Source organism: Dermatophagoides farinae, unplaced genomic scaffold, assembly GCF_024713945.1.
Source record: "Dermatophagoides farinae isolate YC_2012a unplaced genomic scaffold, ASM2471394v1 contig8, whole genome shotgun sequence".
Classification (NCBI taxonomy): Eukaryota; Metazoa; Arthropoda; class Arachnida; order Sarcoptiformes; family Pyroglyphidae; genus Dermatophagoides; species Dermatophagoides farinae.
This window is the reverse complement of record NW_027461523.1, coordinates 45,696-63,477: the sequence shown is the minus strand read 5'-3', so window position 1 is coordinate 63,477 and position 17,782 is coordinate 45,696. Positions and strand designations below refer to the sequence as shown.

General features: G+C 35.2%; 4 protein-coding genes across 4 annotated transcripts; 2 read left to right on the top strand and 2 right to left on the bottom strand.

The window, feature by feature from the left end:
- The first annotated feature begins 443 nt into the window (after nt 1-443).
- LOC142598128 (uncharacterized) lies at nt 444-2,383 on the top strand. Its single transcript, XM_075735086.1, is given in 4 exon segments — nt 444-622; nt 1,220-1,271; nt 1,381-1,470; nt 2,327-2,383. Coding segments are annotated over 4 exon segments (378 nt in total).
- A 1,387-nt stretch (nt 2,384-3,770) lies between these two features.
- Nucleotides 3,771-5,352, bottom strand: LOC142598127 (adenosylhomocysteinase-like). The gene is made up of 2 exons (XM_075735085.1): nt 4,348-5,352; nt 3,771-3,821 (listed from the first exon to the last, which is right to left on the bottom strand). The coding sequence occupies exons 1-2, from the start codon at nt 5,350-5,352 to the stop codon at nt 3,771-3,773; spliced, it is 1,056 nt and encodes a 351-aa protein (XP_075591200.1).
- Nucleotides 5,353-6,791: 1,439 nt separating this feature from the next.
- Nucleotides 6,792-14,299, top strand: LOC142598126 (uncharacterized). Its single transcript, XM_075735084.1, has 4 exons — nt 6,792-6,892; nt 7,639-7,750; nt 12,725-13,270; nt 14,273-14,299. The coding sequence occupies exons 1-4, from the start codon at nt 6,792-6,794 to the stop codon at nt 14,297-14,299; spliced, it is 786 nt and encodes a 261-aa protein (XP_075591199.1).
- A 1,604-nt stretch (nt 14,300-15,903) lies between these two features.
- Nucleotides 15,904-17,134, bottom strand: LOC142598123 (uncharacterized). Its single transcript, XM_075735081.1, is given in 2 exon segments — nt 15,904-16,752; nt 16,754-17,134. Coding segments are annotated over 2 exon segments (1,230 nt in total).
- Between the last annotated feature and the right edge of the window lie 648 nt (nt 17,135-17,782).

Here is a 17,782-nt window from a genome sequence, read left to right as displayed (position 1 = left end):
GCGACGAAAAGCTCGAAAACGTTTTGCAAAACTGCAAGAAGTTTTATAATGCGAGACGAGCGATCATGGCCCTGACACAGATTATGGCCATTCCGCTAAACGTGAACATGTATGAGTTTTTACGGCTTAGAAGTGTTACTAACAACGAAGCTATGCAAAACAACAACCTTTTTTCAGATACAATTAAGCAGGCCGTGGGAAATGTGGAACGGATGATGACTAGAATGAGTTTTTATTATTCACACGATATCGATCTTACAACAAACTTGCAGCAGCAATTTTTGCGCTTTAAAGACAAAGGTGAATTGTGCGTTAGTTATGACAAATTTGCAAGTTTGAAAGACAATGAACACTTCATCGACGATAAGAAAATTACTTTGTTGCCTTTGTTTAAGTATTGCAAGCGCGAGTTCGTTTGGAACAAAAACATTCCAGGCGATAACATGCACTACTGGTTCTGTCCTTTAGTGCAAGGCAGTATTTCTAAGGCTGTAGTCAATTTGGGGAATCGTTTGGTGGAGTATTACTTGTTTACGCGAAGAGCTTCAGATCGCGGCGGTTCGAGGTTTCAAGCGCGTGGAATCAACAAACAAGGACAGGTGGCCAATTTTTGCGAAACTGAGTTGGTTTTTTGCGTTCGAAACTATGATCCGCAGGCTTATAAGTTTTATGAATCTGTATATCATGGCTCGAACCAAATGAAAGGTTGGTACTCGTACGTTATTTTGCGGGGCAGCGTGCCTATTTTCTGGAATCAAGCCAGTTCTTCCATCAAAACGGCTTTACAAATTGAAAACAACAAAGAAATTAACAAGGACGCAATGAAAAAACACTTTGACGATCTGAGGAAAAAATACGGCAACATCATTATTGTAGACCTCCTTTCTCATGAAAAAATTTCGGAACGCTCGTTGAGTTTGCATTACCGCAATCTCGTTGCGAAAGAATTTATCGACAGTTACTGGAGATCTAAGACGTTAATGTCCAGCGGACTAAATGTTCTAGATTCGTTTAAATTCTTAAACTTATTATATCAAAAGAAAGACGAACTAAGCGGACCAGTCAGCTACGTACACTGGGATTTCCATAATTTCGTCGAAGACTACGGTCTAGAGCGCGCTTTGCAATTTTTTCTAGCTAAAGATTTAATTTGCAAATCGCTCGACATTGACAATATTTTTTGTTCCTATCAGTTGCCGATACAAAGAATTTTCTACAGAATTAACTGTCTGGACTGTTTGGACCGCACAAACATCGTACAGTGGATTTTGGTCCAGAACGTTTTGTTTAAATTACTGCTTTCAAAGGGACAAACCGAGTTGATCTTGTATAACGGACTTAAATCGTCTCTTTTAGATAGCAAAATGCGCGACATGTTAGTCGCGCAGGAAAATTACGTAGCTTGTACAGAAAAAAAATGGGATCATAACCAAGAGCTTTTGCTGCACAAACCGTTTCCAATTTTTGCAGGTTTCACTTACATCAACCCGTTTTACTACCACGTTTTTATTCTCGGATCCCAAGGCACTGACGTGTTGCAAAACGTCAATTTCAAAGTATTGAGCGAAGCCGTTTCAATTGACAAGGTGAACGCTAATTTGTGGAAGTTAGCGGACGATTGTAACTTGAATACCACTTCTAATTTGAGAAAACAGACAAATCAACCTCAAGTGCAAAAACAAAACAAAAACGAGTTTATATTGAGAAATTGTTTGTCTACATTGTGGGTTGATATGGGAGATTTAATCAGCATTTGCTACACTGGAGCGGGAAGCGTTCTTTCGCCGCTGCTCAAAGCTGGGAAATCTTCTCTTTTAACGAATATCGTACACTATTCCAGGAGTATTACCAGAATTTACAACCAAACTTTCGAAGACAAAATTAAAGATTCCGTGCTTTTTTCTTTAACAGCGTCTTGCGCTGAAAACGTTAGATTTGCTGAGCGTAAAAATAATCAATACTTGAACTTGTTTTTTTGCACTTTTGACATTGCGGATTGTGTTGACACATTCCTCGCTAGTTTTACTAATCACTGGTCTCTGATTGAGTTAGAAATGGACTTTTATGTGTTCAATTTCCAAAACACGTCTCTGCATAAAAAAAACGTAGATAGCTATTTGCCAAAAGTTCAAGAAATCGTAAATAGTGTATGCTCGTGTTTCAGTACATCTCATTCATTGAAATTTTTTGACGCATCAGACGGAAATGTGTTAATCATATTAGTTCATAATTCCGATATTACCAATTATCAAATCAATGCAAGCAGCAACCTGACGTTTTGCAAGGCCTATGACTTCAACATACTTGAAATACGATTTTTTTGCAGCAAGTTCGAGCTAGTTTTCGTGTCATTATACGTGTCAAATTCAATAACAGAATTTGAAAAGAAGCAAGACGTATATGACCGGCTGTTTGCTTACTACGAACTCGACGAGAACGCCACGCACTTTATACTGGGAAACTTGAACGTTCCCGTCACTCTCTCAGTACCAAAAGCGAAACAGTTGTTTAAAGAGCAAAATTTTGAAGAATACTTATCATTTGATTTGTTTAATCGACGTACGTTTAATTATTCCGTTATGAACTCTAGAATTATTGAACCCCCAATCAAGTATTGGCCGAACTATAAATACAACCGAAACACAAATCAGTATTCTCGCGAAACTTGTCCTTCATGGTCGGATAGAATTATCACGGTGTTGAGCAAAAATCATCAACTACATTCACTCGAATACGATAGAATAAAAGAGATAAACGTAGGGTCACACAGACCAGTTTTTTTGTGGTGTCACTTGTTTGTTTAATGCACCAACGAAGTTCTTAAACAATACCTATTTATTTAAGTCAACGATAGTGTTGCATATAATTAGTAATCAGCTTATCTATGAACAAAAATGACTACTCAATATTATTAGACCCAGAAGAGTTAAAAAAAAACGTGGTTACTAATCTTCCCAAAAACGTTAACATTGTGAAAGAAATAATCTTTGATTCCGACAACGGTAAAGTGTTCAATTCAATTGAAGAATACAAAAAATATCTCAATGTCAGCAACGAACAAAAAGACTATTTTTCAGACAAATTGAAAACGTTTACCATCCAGCCATACCAACCACTCGAACAAAAGAAACTTGCAGAATATGTCGAACTACTTGAGTCAAAACGAAATAGCTTATTGTCTCTAGTTCGACGGTTTAGAATAATATTGAAAGATACTGCAACTTTGGAAGAAAGAGAAAAAAAACAGTATTGCAATTATGACAGTGAGGCTATCAATAAAATCCACGATACCTTAAATCGCGTTTCAGAAAAAGATTTCGAGTTGACCAAAAACAAAAAAGACCTCGCTGCTTATTTGCAACACTTAGAAAAATACTTGTTTACGATCTATAAAAATATCCAGAAAACCACTAATATGATGGAGCTAGTAGAGCTGTCTCTAAATTTATATTTACAACAGTTAAACTACATCGAAGCGGTTAAATATAAAGTAAAAACTGATCGTTTGGATGGTATCTACTCGTTTGTTTTAAAATGTCAAAAGCACATTTTTAAATATGGCTGCTACTTAGAATATTCTAGGCGTTATTTGGCACAACATTCAGTGGATGTAGTCGAAGAAATTAACAACGTGATCGAGGCAATAAACTCAGACTTAAACATAAAAGCCCCTGAAGAATTCAAGCTGAATTCGGAAATCGATGAAATTTTAAACACAGCTGCAACATGCGTAGCAAAGTTAGCTGTGCGCCACTACGCTGTGGAGGAGCTTACAGAGCATTTCGAAGTAGATCCGTCAAATCAACATCTTTTAATACCGCCTTTTTGTGTTGTGGAAAACACAATATTAGCATTGTTTAAATCCAATTCTTAAAAGTTATGTGTTAATTAGTATTTATAGTTGGTTGCTTTGTATGGACCGTCACGGGATATGCTTAAATATCTACTTTGTTGTTCTGTCAAAGTTGTCATATTCCCTTTGAGAGCCAATACGTGATATTTTGCAATTTTTTCATCGTATATTCTCGGAACAGCATACAACTTTGGCTCTTGGTAATTTTCATTGTTTTTCAGGATTTCTAAACATGATACCACCTGAGCACTGAAGGAACAACTCATTACAAACGAAGGATGACCCGTTGCACAACCCAGGTTCACTAACCGACCTTCAGCTAGCAAAAGTATATAGTTTCCATTAGAGAACGTCCACATGTCTATTTGTGGTTTAATATTTGTCTTTTTTGCAATTTTTTCTATACCTTCAAAATTTATTTCATTGTTGAAGTGACCAATGTTGCATAGTATCGTGCCTTTTTTCATTTGCTTTATGTGTTCAATAGTAACTACGTCGCAGCATCCAGTAGCAGTGACAACTAAAGATAATTTTTCAAGCACTGTTTCAATTTTAACGACTTCGTAACCTTCAAGTTGTGCTTGCAAAGCACAGATGGGATCTATTTCGGAAACAAATACTCTCATTCCCAGACCGCGTAATGACTGACAACAACCTTTGCCTACTTCTCCATAGCCGCAAACTAGAGCGCATTTACCCGCTAACATTACATCAGTTGCCCTCATGATACTATCTACTAATGATTGTCGACATCCATAAACGTTATCAAATTTGCACTTTATAACGGATGAGTTTATATCCATAACCGGAAATTTCAATAATTTTGACTTGAATAATGATGTTATTCTCTGAATACCCGTAGTAGTTTCTTCACATATGCCTTTTAAATTTTTCAATAAATTTGTGATTTGATCATCATTGTAAAGTTTTCTTAACATGACACAGGCATCATCATCGGTAAAATTGTTTGGATCGATTGAGATATCTTTTACTATTTTTTTTTTCACGAGCAATTTATGCAGTAAATATGTCATATCGGCGCCATCATCGATAATTAGCGTTGGTCCTTCTAAACTTTTAGGTTTTGAAGAAGGCCAGAACAGTGCTTGATAAACACACCACCAGTATTCGTAGCTATTTTCATTTTTCCAAGCAAAGACTGTAACATTGTCTAAGGTAGAAATAGCAGCTGCAGCATGATCTTGAGTGCTTAACATGTTACATGAACACCATCTAACTTTAGCTCCTAATGACACCAAAACTTTTATAAGAACTGCAGTCTGGATGGTCAAATGTAAGCAACCACTTATTCTAATATTTTTCAACGGTTTAACTTCTTTGTATTCATTGACGATAGCAGCCAAACCGGGCATTTCATCTTCAGCTAGTTTGATTTCTCTTTGGCCTAGAGCTACTAAGCTTATGTCTTTGACATAACTTTGCGTTTCTATCTTAGACCAATCAAAAATTCTCGCGTTTTGAAATTGATCAACATTCATTTATATACATTTTTTAGTCTAGTTTATTTTCTAGCATTTTACACTAATATTATAAAATGCCTAAAATAGTATTTTTTTCAGTCGATGAAAATCACAAAATGTCCGCTCTGTGATGGTTTGATTAACGAAACAGATAATATCTTATATCGTTCAGTGGTTTGCGGACATTTATATTGTGCAAATTGCGTCGTTAGCGCGTATCCGTTTATTTCTCAGCAAAATGAAGATAAAATTACTAAAAATAATACTACTGTAAAATGCTTGGTGTGCTCTGAAACTTTTTCCGCCGACAATTTTGTAACATGGAGTAGTGAAATAAGTGTTTATAATAGAGCCCTAGGAATTAGGAAAAAGGTAATGAATGTTCTAAACTTCGACCGTGCTTGTTTTGACGACTCGCCTTCTTATAACGATTTTATTGAAAGCCGTGAGGAATACATTGATCTACTAATAAACAAGCAAAATTCTGAAGAAGCTGCTAAGATCGACGAGCTGTTGCATAACCTTAGTATCACTTATCAATCTAAAATATTAGAAACGGAAGAAAGAGCGAAAAAGAAACACTTTGAATCAATTAAAAAAATTTTCGATGAGGAAGGTAATTTTTATGAGTTGGTGAAACTAAGTTACGGACCTGGATTTCATCTGAATATGAAAAATGTGCAACACCCTTTTTATTTTCAATATAGTGATTTGTTTAAAGAAAAAAACATACAAGATAATCTGCTCAACGCTTCTAATTCCTATGACAATTTAGAAACTTATGGAAAAGAAAAGCTTGAACAATTATTTCAAAATTTACCCAACATTATTAAATTTGACAAAAAGCCTAGTAATACTTGGCAAAGATCCATGGCGTCAGGACATAATCCAGAGAATGCTAAGCTCAAGGCTGCACAAGAAGCTTACGCTTATTTTATAGTTAAGTAAATTTAGTTTATATAAATTGACAAATATTATTAAATAACAATTTTATATCCGCTATATTGTAAATTTGATCGAAAAGTTATAACTAAAATAGAACTTTTAAAGTTAATTATAAATATGCAAAATCTTACAAAGCGTGCTCGATGGAGGTAATCGTACGAAAAATTAAAAAAAGCCATGAGGGTAATATCTCATTCAAAATGGTTGTTTTAATTATCATTTATTTGCTTCAAGCCGTGCCTATCGGGATTTCTAGTGTAATGATAATAATTATGAAACAATGTGACGTATCCTATTCAGAACTTTCTATATTTTCATTAACTTCGCTTCCATTTTCACTTAAAGTTTTATGGGCGCCGATCGTTGATAGTACGTACATCAAACCATTTTATCGCAGAAAAACTTGGTTTATTTCTGTGCAGATAATAGCTGCGTTGTTGATGTATTTTGGAGCTGTATCGAAGATGCCTCTAAAGTGGTCAGGAGAGCTAGGTTTGCAACCGAACATAAAAATGTTGACAATCTATTACACAGTTCTATATTTTCTCATGGCAACACAAGATATTACTGTTGACGGCTGGTCAATTGAAATGCTTCCAGAAGAGTATAAAAAGTAAGTTTTTTGATGTTAAATATATGATAGACACGCTGCAACTTGTAACACCATTGGTCAAAATATTGGATACTATCTCGTAAATTTTTCACTATTGTCATTTCATCCAAAAATGAAATCGTCATTAATAAAATTGTACTTTCCAAATTTTGAAGTTACTCAAGACACAATATTATATATAGCTAGTGTTATGACGATTATAATCACGTTTATTGCGGTACTTACGATTTCTGAGCGAAGACAAAATAAAAACTCCTTGAAAACTTCTTATTTACTGCTATTGAAGTCACTAAAACTAAAATGCATGACTACAACAATTCCATTTCTCTTGACGCTGCGATTGGGTTCGAGCATATTAGATGCAATATACGTTTTAAAATGCACAGAAATTGGTATGCCAGGTTCTATTATAGCAACTGGTGTACTTTTTTCATTCATTCTTAGTATTTTTACGAGTTCCTATCTCGCGAAAATAATTGGCGTAAAAATGACTAGTATGAAAATTTTGCGTATAGCTTTTATATCCAAACTTATCTCAACTTTTATAAGTATCATAGGATTTCAAGTAATTTATTTCTTTAGAACATCATATAAAATTCAAATGGCTGCCTATTTGATTTCTAATGTTTGCAACAACATCCCACAAGATGCAATATTTATCTCTACTATTAGCTATTTTGCATCCGTATCTGATGAGATAATAGGAGGAAGTTATATGACGCTTTTCAATACTTTTGCAAATTTAGGATTGAAGTGGCCGCCAATAGTTGTGCTAAAATTAGTGGATTTGATCGTGTTGCCAGTTCAAGTGTCTATTTGTATTTTTGGAATTTCGTCGATTTTTGTCAATATGATTTGGTATTATTTTTATGGAGCTAAAATTACATGCTATTTGGAATCCCTAACTGACAAAGACTGGAGCTTGAAACAAGACATGGAAGAAAAATTAATCACCACACAACACACAACTAGCACTTACATTTAAAATTTTATCAAATAATTAGAATAATATCGTCGTTATGATTTAGTAACCGTTGTTTTAAATGAAAATACGTAGTTAAAAAATGACCAGATTATTTTTATTGTAAATTGTCGTTGGTCATGTAATTTGAATGTAGTTCTTTGCGAAAAAATAATCTTGGACACCCATCTCTATCTCTACCCAAAAGTGTACATTGTTTGCAATAATAAGCAGATGTATTGGCAGAACTTGCGCATAAAATACATCTTTCACCATATAGAGCTTCGTTGCAATCTTTGCATATATGCACAATAGTTGTTGGATGAACATAAGAACCACATATAGGACATTTACCACTGCATTTTTGACAAAGTAAACCAATGCATGTGTTTACTGGTTGCCCACAAATGGGTACTCCGTATACTATAGATATTGTGTTTCTAAAACTTACAATAAATCGACATTTACTTCGTTATCTGCATTGAAATTAGACGTAATGATTTTCTTCTTTCTCAAAATTAATAAAATAATACTAATATTTATTTAAGTTGATAAGATTTATATAATATGATATAAGAAACTTAGAGGTAATATAGTGATCTTTCTTAACATCTTTTATGACTATCGGATTCTCTACTTAGAATATTAAATTTCTATGCGAAATAAAAGTAACGAACTGCTTTATAAAAAAATTATTTCAACTTTAAAACATAGAGGATATAGAAATACCTTTTTAACCCCTTCTGGTTTATTGCTTTATCCACTTACTATTACAAAAAAAAATTATGATATTCCACTCAAAGGTTCTGGAGCTACTGTAAAAAAACTGATTTTTGAACTTTCTCAGGAACGATGTGAACAACAAGACATTGATTATAATGATCTTAAAATACTTTTGAATAAATTAAACGAAATTCTTCACGCTGATTTAACAGAGAAAAAATCTGATAAGTCCGTTTCGAAAACTACAAAAAAACTTGTTGACAGTTTTCAAATTGAGCCAATAGAGGAAAAAATTAAAATATTAGTAGATTTCCGTGAAAAGACAAATAATGACAAAATCACAGATTTATTGCCCAAGGATGAATATTTAATCCAACAGATAACCTTGGGAGATTTCGTTTGGGCTTATGTGAAAATTTACAAATTGCGGAATATTTATCAAATTGGACGCAGAAGTGACAACATAAGAGAGTCAGTCGAAGAAGTCATTCATGATACCTATATAATTCCTACGATAATAGAACGAAAAACTTATTTTGATTTACAACAGAGCGTTATTGACGGCAGATTACACGATCAATCCACAAGAATTAAAACGTTTTTTCACGATAATGAAGTTCTTAAGGAATTCCAACATTCCATACTGCTGTGTGAACAATGTCCTTTACCCGCAGGATCTAATGCAGCTATGATAAGATCTGTAATGGTTTCTACTGCGGTAAATCCATCTACTTATTTATTAGTTTCAAAAAATATTGAATTTACTTCAAAGCTCGTTGGTGCAATTCATACTCACATAAACATGATCTTTAACCGAAAAAAAACAGCATTGAATATTTTGCCTATAAGAGAATTTGATAGTTTATGCAAAAAAAAATCAACACAATCTGCAAAAGACTTATTTTTGTTTTTGACAAGAATGATTCCAAAAATAAATAGCGAATTAGCTTTGCTAATTTCCAAAAATTATAGAAATTTTTACGCTTTAGTTGTTGATCTAGACAATTATCACTATAAAAATCAGCTCAGCAACGAATTAAAAATTATTTGTAGCTACAAAAAAAATTCGATTGAGATTTTAATAACTTATCTTTGTTCTTACTAAAATACAGATAATATGAAAATATTAAGCGTCAGACTAGATTAATACAATGCAATGAAGCCTTAAGAAAGTAGCAACAGTCACTAAATAAATTTTTCTAAAAATTCATAACACGATCGTATGCGCCTTATTCAAAACTAACATACATCTAGTACGCGCGTATTTTAAAATTTTAGCAAGTAGTAAAGATTAAAGACTTATTATATTACAATATACCCAGTACACATCATAAGAACTTGATTCGACTCGAGTTACTGCAAGAAAAATTAGACATTGGTTAATATCAGAATTATACAACGTAAAATGAGTGTTAATTATTATAATGTCTTCATCTGGGTTTTAAAGTTTTTATGCTGTTTGATTTCTCCAATTGTAGCTTGCGTAATTATGGTATTAGCGTTAGTGGATTATTTGTTTTTACTAATTTTTAATCAATTAGCGATAATAGAAAGATTTGAAGAGTGGATAAAAGTTATAAATAAAAAAGACGTTGATAATAGAATTAAACCAAATAAACCAGAAAAGTTATATGGGAATGATTTAAGGAATGATTTCAAAGCATATGAGACGGTAAACGTAACGATAATTTTTTATCTCATGAAACTAAAATATTTCTACCGTGAAGGTACTTTAGCGCAGTTTTGTGAATATTTATCTTACTTTCCACCTGACAAGAGAGTTACAGCCAATGATTTGTTGTTCTTAATGGAAGAAACACCATTATTTATCACAATGGGTTACGAAGTAGAGAAAACATTATCTTTTAGTTCTTTCAAGTATCATTTATGGAAACGATGGATTGTTTTTGATTCAAAATTTACTTCTGTAATAAAAAAGAAGTACGGACGCACAACTTGGATTAATCTCGGAGCAAAGTTTGACATTTCGAACCATATAATAACAATTGATTTAGATGACGAACGAAAATTGTCCCAAAAAATTCAAGAAGTATACTTGCTTAAACTACCAAAAGACAAACCGCTTTGGCGAGTATATTATATCATCTTGCCCACAAAAATTTATATTTTATTTAAAATACATCATACGATTTGTGACGGGTCGAGCCTTATGACAATTACATCGGATAGACTCGCTGATATTCCGTTGGATCGTTCAATTCTACCTTTAAAATATCAAAAAAATGTAAATTTAGGACTGAGAATACTGTATTATTTTACACAAGCAATCTACACATCTGTTGTTGGCCTAGGCGTGTTGTTGGAGTATTATTTGAAAAGTTCTGATAGAAAGTCTTTTGTTACTAATCAACTGATAGATAAGAATAATATAATTTTTGGTAAACGTTACTTAAGTGACTACAATGAAATCGACCTATTAATGATTAAAAAAATTATCCGGTTATTTTCAGAGAAAAAACACGATGGATCAAAATTCAAAAATAAGTTTACGGTGAATGACATTTTATTATTTTTACTAAGCCACGTTTACGCAGAGTTTAAATCTGTAGATAAGATCAAAAGTACTTTGTACGAACTCGCCAACCAAAAGTATAAAACTAATGATGAAATTCCTTTAAACGAAAATTATGTGGACAAAGAAAACGTAGTTCGTAGTTCGACTGAATCTATAATATTGAATTGCCAGTACAAAGAAAGAACAACGTCTATGGATGTGATGTCCATGGAAAATTCATTTTCTATGGACACCAATCCGATTAAACCGCAAGAATTTGCGAATAGCGCAATTATTATTCCGTTTATGTGTAGGACTGCAGCCCCAACATGTTTCGATAATCAAACGTCAATGGTGTCGGTGAATTTACAAATTCCTGAAACAAGTGGCTTTGAAACGTCGAAAATCAGTTTTAGCGATTCCTCTTTGTTTCGCAAACAGTTACTGCAGATAAAACAAAGTTTAAACAAATGTAAAAAGCGAAACATGGGAATGGTTGTTTATTTACTTTCGCTTGGAATTGTAGCAGCTCTTCCGGTAAGTCTTTCAAAGAAAATCTACAAAGCAATGTATTCACATACCGAGTTCAGTTCTACTAATGTCGCCGCGCCTTTTATCACAGGGAACTTTGCTAATTGTCGAATAAACAAATTGATGTTTTGGCCAGCCCCACACGAAACTTGTTCAGTGAGCACGTCTTGGATTTCTCTGGGAAACAATATGCAAATCATGACGATAATGAGTGAGACAGAAATTGAAGAGTTATCGAACCAACTAGTGAAATGCTTTGACGGATCTGAAATGGACAAATGGATATTTAGAAATATTAGTTTATTGGCTCCATCGATTATAGGAATGATGGTTCAAAAAAAATTGAAAATATTAGCAAATACGTTGTCCAAATACGACATGGAAGGTGTGGTCATAGACTGACATGAGCCCAATAAGAAGTCTATTCTGTAACTTCACAGGTATAATAAATAAGAATGTTTTGAAGATTGAATATCATTAATATTTATTAATTTCTTTTCGAATAAAATGAGTAGGAAAAGTAATGAAAGCAAACAAAAGAGCGATCTAGCCCAAGAGAATGGAAAAAAAACAACTTCGTTTTCAAACATCAAATCAAAGTCAACGAAAAGTTCTAGTTTTATGAAACGATTCATGTAAGAAAAATGAGAAATATTGTTGTAGTACATCTTTGTTTTTGGTGATTGCTACTATGTTTGTGTTAGCTCTTGGGCATTTTTACTGTGCTCTAACCGTATTAATCTTATGCACGCTAACGTATTTTGAAGTTTTGCGGGTGACGCTACGAGATCACGACTTTCCGTTCTTCCAAGCTGCTTACTGGTTGTTATTCACAGCGTTCGCCACACTTCGGCCGTATATAGTTGATAAGTTGTCTCGCATTCCGGATACGAAGTACCAGAATCTGAACGTGGACAATAAATTATTGCAATTTTTCATTCGCATATTACCGCGTTTAGACAACTATTTGGCGGTACTGCAATACCTGCTGATAACGTTAGGTCTATTGCGATCGATATTTAAAATACGTACAAACCAGTTAAAAAAAGAATTAAAGACGCTGTTTTTCATTTTTATTATTTGCCTTACTGTGGTCTACCAGTCGATCTCACACATCAAAACAATTGATAAAGGGTTGATTTGGTTTACCACTAGTATTGCGAGTGTAGCACTGAACGATACTTTTGCGTACTTAGTCGGAAGGCAGTATGGAAAAACATCTTTGATAAACGTTTCACCCAACAAGACTATTGAAGGATTTTTAGGTGCTGCGGTATTGACACCGATTTTCACTCTGCTGGTTGGTGAAGTGCTTCAGCGATTCAAATTGTTTACATGTGCGGATTTGGGATTTTCTCCAGCAATACCGCTGTTCCACGACGTTACGCAGGACTGTAAAGTGAGTTCGAGATTTGCGCTGCAGCCTATTAAAATTTTGGGTTTGAATTTGTTTTATCGTCATGCCTGGGTTGATTTTATTATTTTCGGATTATTCGCGTCGTTCGGCGCACCGTTGGGCGGATTTTTATCTAGTGCCATAAAGCGATATTTCAAAATTAAAGACTATAGTAACACGTTTCCAGGTCACGGAGGTTATTCCGACCGTTTCGACTGCCAGTTGATCATGGCTATGTTTACATGGTTATACGTCAGATCGATTACGAGTGCACCCTCGATTCCTTCTCTTCTAAGACAAATAAACTTGCTCGATAATAACGAAAAGTCTGCGTTTTTCACTCAAATTGGCTTAAACGCGGAACTATAGACTACAAATCAGCAATTCCATCTTGTGCGTCAATAATTTTGCTCTGAATGGGCTTGATATGTTGTAGGATCACTGATAAACCCGCCGTTCCAACAGCGCTCGCGGAAAATGAAATGTATGATTCTACGCAAGATCTTCAAAACCTAAAAATAACTACCAACGTCATAATATCTGGTCTTCCGCGCTCTGGAAAAACTCTTTTATGGAAAAATTTGATTTTCCAAAACAAAGTCGAGCGGTATCCTGAGTTTCCACCGCCTGATGAGTTATCCATTGTGTGCCAAACGATCAAAATTAACTCTTCAGTGATTAACGTGTGGGACACTTCAGGTGATCACAAGATCCAGGTGAAGATGATACTGGGCCTGTTGAATCTGCACATCGGTTGTATCTTTTTTTTGGTACCGCTACAAGCGTCAGACGAAGAATTAACGGATGCAAAATGTTTGATTTTTCAGTTACTTTGTGAAATCAACCTTTCTAACACGAAACTCGTGCTGCTAATTAGTATTGACGATTCCAGCATGGACGCAGAAAATAACTTGACAGAGTCTGCCACGTCCTTCATTACCAACATATTACTGCAACTCGACGTGGTAATGAATATACAGCTTTTTGATAATCGTTTCACCTGGGGTATTGCAAACGTCGCTCGTGCCAGCAGTTTTCCTTTAATATCTTCAACACTTAACGAATTGGCTTAGCGTGGTCAAGAAATGTTCGTACATTTTCGTTTATTAATTCTTGAATATATTTATAAAATAGTCTAAAACGTACGTCGTACTTTCCGACTCGAGTTCCGTCTGCTTGATTTATAATTGAATAATAAATTTGTCACAAAATACCATGTTAATTACACATTAATGTCTGACTCATTGCATAAAGTGCAATGTTGCATTATCGACGGACTAAAAACGACTGATAGCCAATTGTCACTTTCAGGCAAGACCTACTCAATCAGATATGCCTTTTTCGAAACTTCACTGCTTCCTTGCAATGATGCAATAATAACATCGAGAGGAGACATTGTATACTGTAACGATAATGGAATTTTTCAAATAGTCAAATCGAACCAGAAGACTGATAGAGTCCGAATCAGCGAAGAAAAAGACACTAAATTTGTAATTGAAGCCGAGGACGGGCTAGTCTCCGTATCAACCGATTTTGTTTTTCGTCTCAAAGGGCGAGAAATATTTCAGTCTGGCCCGTTACTCCTAAAACCGTTATATTTAAAAAGCTCAAATCAGCTATTAGTTTCCGACGCAAGCCGCCTAGCTCTGGTTCAAATGGCAGTTCGAGCTGACAACGAGGTTCAGATAGAAACCTTAAAGATTTTGGAAAGTTGCGAAGTGTATTGTATGGCCGAAGGCCACAACTTCATTTTGAAGCAAACCAGCGTGATATTTTGTTCGGAAGGTTTATTTTTTTTAAAAGACAAAAGATTGATAAAAATAACTCCAAACGTGTTTTTTGAAACAGGCCGAACGAGATATCCTGTGCACGTTGAAACAGACGGAAACACGCTTTACACATACAACACAGATCATAACGTTAAAATGTTTACGATCAGCTGCGAACAGCTTTTGATTGTCGAATCAGCTCACGAAACTGGCGCATCAGAAGTGAAAGTCGAGATTGAGATGAGACATAAATTGTTAGGCAGACCATTATATGATTTTCCAGTCGGATTCGAAAAACGCTTCGGTTTTCTCTGGATCACATATAAAAATGGTGATCTTGTCGTTCTAAATGCAGCCAGCTTAGAGGCAGTAATTGTGTTGAAATCAAAAATGTTTACAAAAAAAGTTTTCAGATTCACTGGCTCGAGTAGCGCCTCTAGCGTATCGCTTTGCGTCGACGACTGGAGCCTTTGTTTGCGAGAGATAACGGAAGAGGTTATTCAGTAATGGTTAACTTGGTTGAAGTGAGATATTCTGAGCTTATCTTGATGACGCGAATGAAATCATCCATCGTTACGTATCCTTTTTCGTTTTGATCTGCAATTTTAATCATCTGCATGATCAATTCGTCTGGAATATCCAGCCCTAATTGCATGATTTTTGTTTTCAATTGGTCAGCACAGATGTAGCCTTTTTGCTTTTCGTCGAGGAGGTAGAATGACTTTTTTATGCTTTCCGTGTCAGTGATGTTTCGCTTAAACGCGATCGCTGTTTCCAAAAAAAGTTTTTGGCTAACCACGGTCGTGTTTTCAATTTGCAGATTTCTTTTCAAGAACGCCTCAAGCTCTTGTTTCGAAGCATTGACTTCCAAGGCTTTGAGTCCAATAATGGCATCGTTCAGAATAATTGCTCCCGCCGAGTTCGGGTCGAGCAGCAGAAATACAGTCTCTACTTCGTTTTTATATTCGTCCAACATTATGCAAATGACTGGTTTAGTTCGTAAACACTACAACTTGTCCAGGAAATATAACTAAAATAATATAATCAAAGCATAATTATGAAAAAAGCAAAATTACAAAAAAGCAGATCTACACTGCGTTATCTACGCAAAGCAATTTACATTTGGTTGCAGCTAACTTCGTTGCTAGCGTGTTCATCTTCTGTTTCAGACCTTTGTTTGTGGTAATTGTCGTTTGAAGCAGTTGGCATGCTGTTAACCATTTTAGTAGGCACAGGAACTGCTCCATCAGTCGAAATTTTCTTGATATTTGCTGGGTCTGGGAATATGCTGTTGAGGATAGGCAAGTGTTCACGCGAAATCGAAGTGGGGAATTGCACTTTGTGATGAATGTACAAGTTACCACGGCCCATCGAGTTTAGTATGGTCATACCGTGGTTGGGAACCATGATGATCATGTCTGGAGCTATTATGCTTTCGGGTTTAATTAATATTTTCTGACCAGTAATATTTGTGATGGCGTAGGGTTCTTTTAATAAAGACTGGCGAAGCGAAATGGTCCAGTTACAAACTAAGTCGTTTCCTCTTCGTTTGAAGACCGGATGTTCTTTTTCTTGTGCCACAATTATTAGGTCACCAGTGATAACATTTGGTGCTTCGTCAGCCTTGCCATGACAGACAATTTTATATCCGTTGGGCGCTCCTGGAGGCAGGATAACGTCTATGTTTTCGGATTCTCGAATTATACACGCTCCTTTGCAAGATTTACAGCGGTTGGAAGGGTCAATTATTTTACCAGAAGAGCGACAAGCTACACAGTCAATGTTTCTTTGACTGATATAACCTACAGTCTTGAACGTTTCTATTACACGACCGGCTCCTCCACAGACGTGACAAGTCTTGATGTGCTCTGAAGCAGCTCCACGGCCGTTACAAATTGTACAAACCTTTTTACGGTTAATCGAAATTTTCTTCGAAACGCCGGAATTGAATTCTTCAAGCGTAAAATCCTAAAGTACGAGTCTCGCTAGCTCCTTTTCTTGGCCCAGAATTCTTGGGACCGCCGCCTCCAAAGAAAAGATCAAATATGTTGATGCCTTCTGATGGACCGCCGCTCATGCCGCCTTGCAGACCAGCGAGTCCGTGCATATCGTATATTTGTCTTTTATTATCGTCAGTTAAGATTTCGTGAGCTTGGGTAATCTCTTTAAAAATATTTTCATCTCCACCTTTATCCGGATGGTACTTCATTGCGAGTTTTCGGTATGCAGTCGTAATCTCTCTAGTTGTAGCATTCCTAGATACTCCTAACTTTTCGTACAACGAGAGTGATTCCCATTGTGCTGCGGAATAAGAAGAATCAGAGCTTTTTGCATTTGGGGGAGCCATAATTCAATTTGATTTTATACAATTCAAAAAATAAATTATATTTAAATTTATGTTAGATGAAATTTTTAATATTATAAAATTTTTCCCGTACCCACAATGATAAAATTCAATGTGTTGGCGACCTCGGTTTTGATAACTGTTCAAAATACGCTCTCCATTTTATTGCAAAAAACATCACGTTCACAAAATGCATCTTTAGAACTACAAATAATCGTTTTTTACATCGAGTTTTTTAAAGTTATTCTAAGTTTTATTTTTTTTGTAGCGCAAAACGATTGTAATAAGTCAATTACGGGTGGCTTGAAAACAGGCCAGTTCGTCAGTTTCGCTTTAGCCACCTTTTTCTTGGCCACGTTGTACCTTGTACAAAACATTTTAACGATTAAGTCCATGCAGATCGTACCTTTGACAAATTATCAAACAATCATGCAAATGAAGTTAATTTTTAGTGGTTTGGCGGCGTACGGTTTTAACAACAAAAGACTCAGTCGGAAACAAATCTTCGCTTTGTTGATCACAGGCGTCGCGGTGGCACTTATGGCATACGACAACCGATCTATGCGATTGTCGCTTGGAACTGGCGAACTTCTCGCATTCTGTTCGGTGTTGCTTTCGGTGACCAACTCGATGGTATTTGAAAAAATCGTT

Excerpts from the sequence above, each read along its gene's own strand:
- LOC142598127 (XM_075735085.1), bottom strand. The coding sequence starts at position 5,352 with ATGAATGTTGATCAATTTCAAAACGCGAGAATTTTTGATTGGTCTAAG. Across the intron at positions 3,822-4,347 it reads CTGCTACTGGATGCTGCGAC|GCGGTATTAAAAGATGTTGA; the intron begins GTAGTTACTATT and ends CAACACAAAAAG.
- LOC142598126 (XM_075735084.1), top strand. The coding sequence starts at position 6,792 with ATGTTGACAATCTATTACACAGTTCTATATTTTCTCATGGCAACACAA. Across the intron at positions 6,893-7,638 it reads CTTCCAGAAGAGTATAAAAA|GATTGAAGTGGCCGCCAATA; the intron begins GTAAGTTTTTTG and ends TTGCAAATTTAG. Across the intron at positions 13,271-14,272 it reads CTATGTTTACATGGTTATAC|TGCAATGTTGCATTATCGAC; the intron begins GTCAGATCGATT and ends CATTGCATAAAG.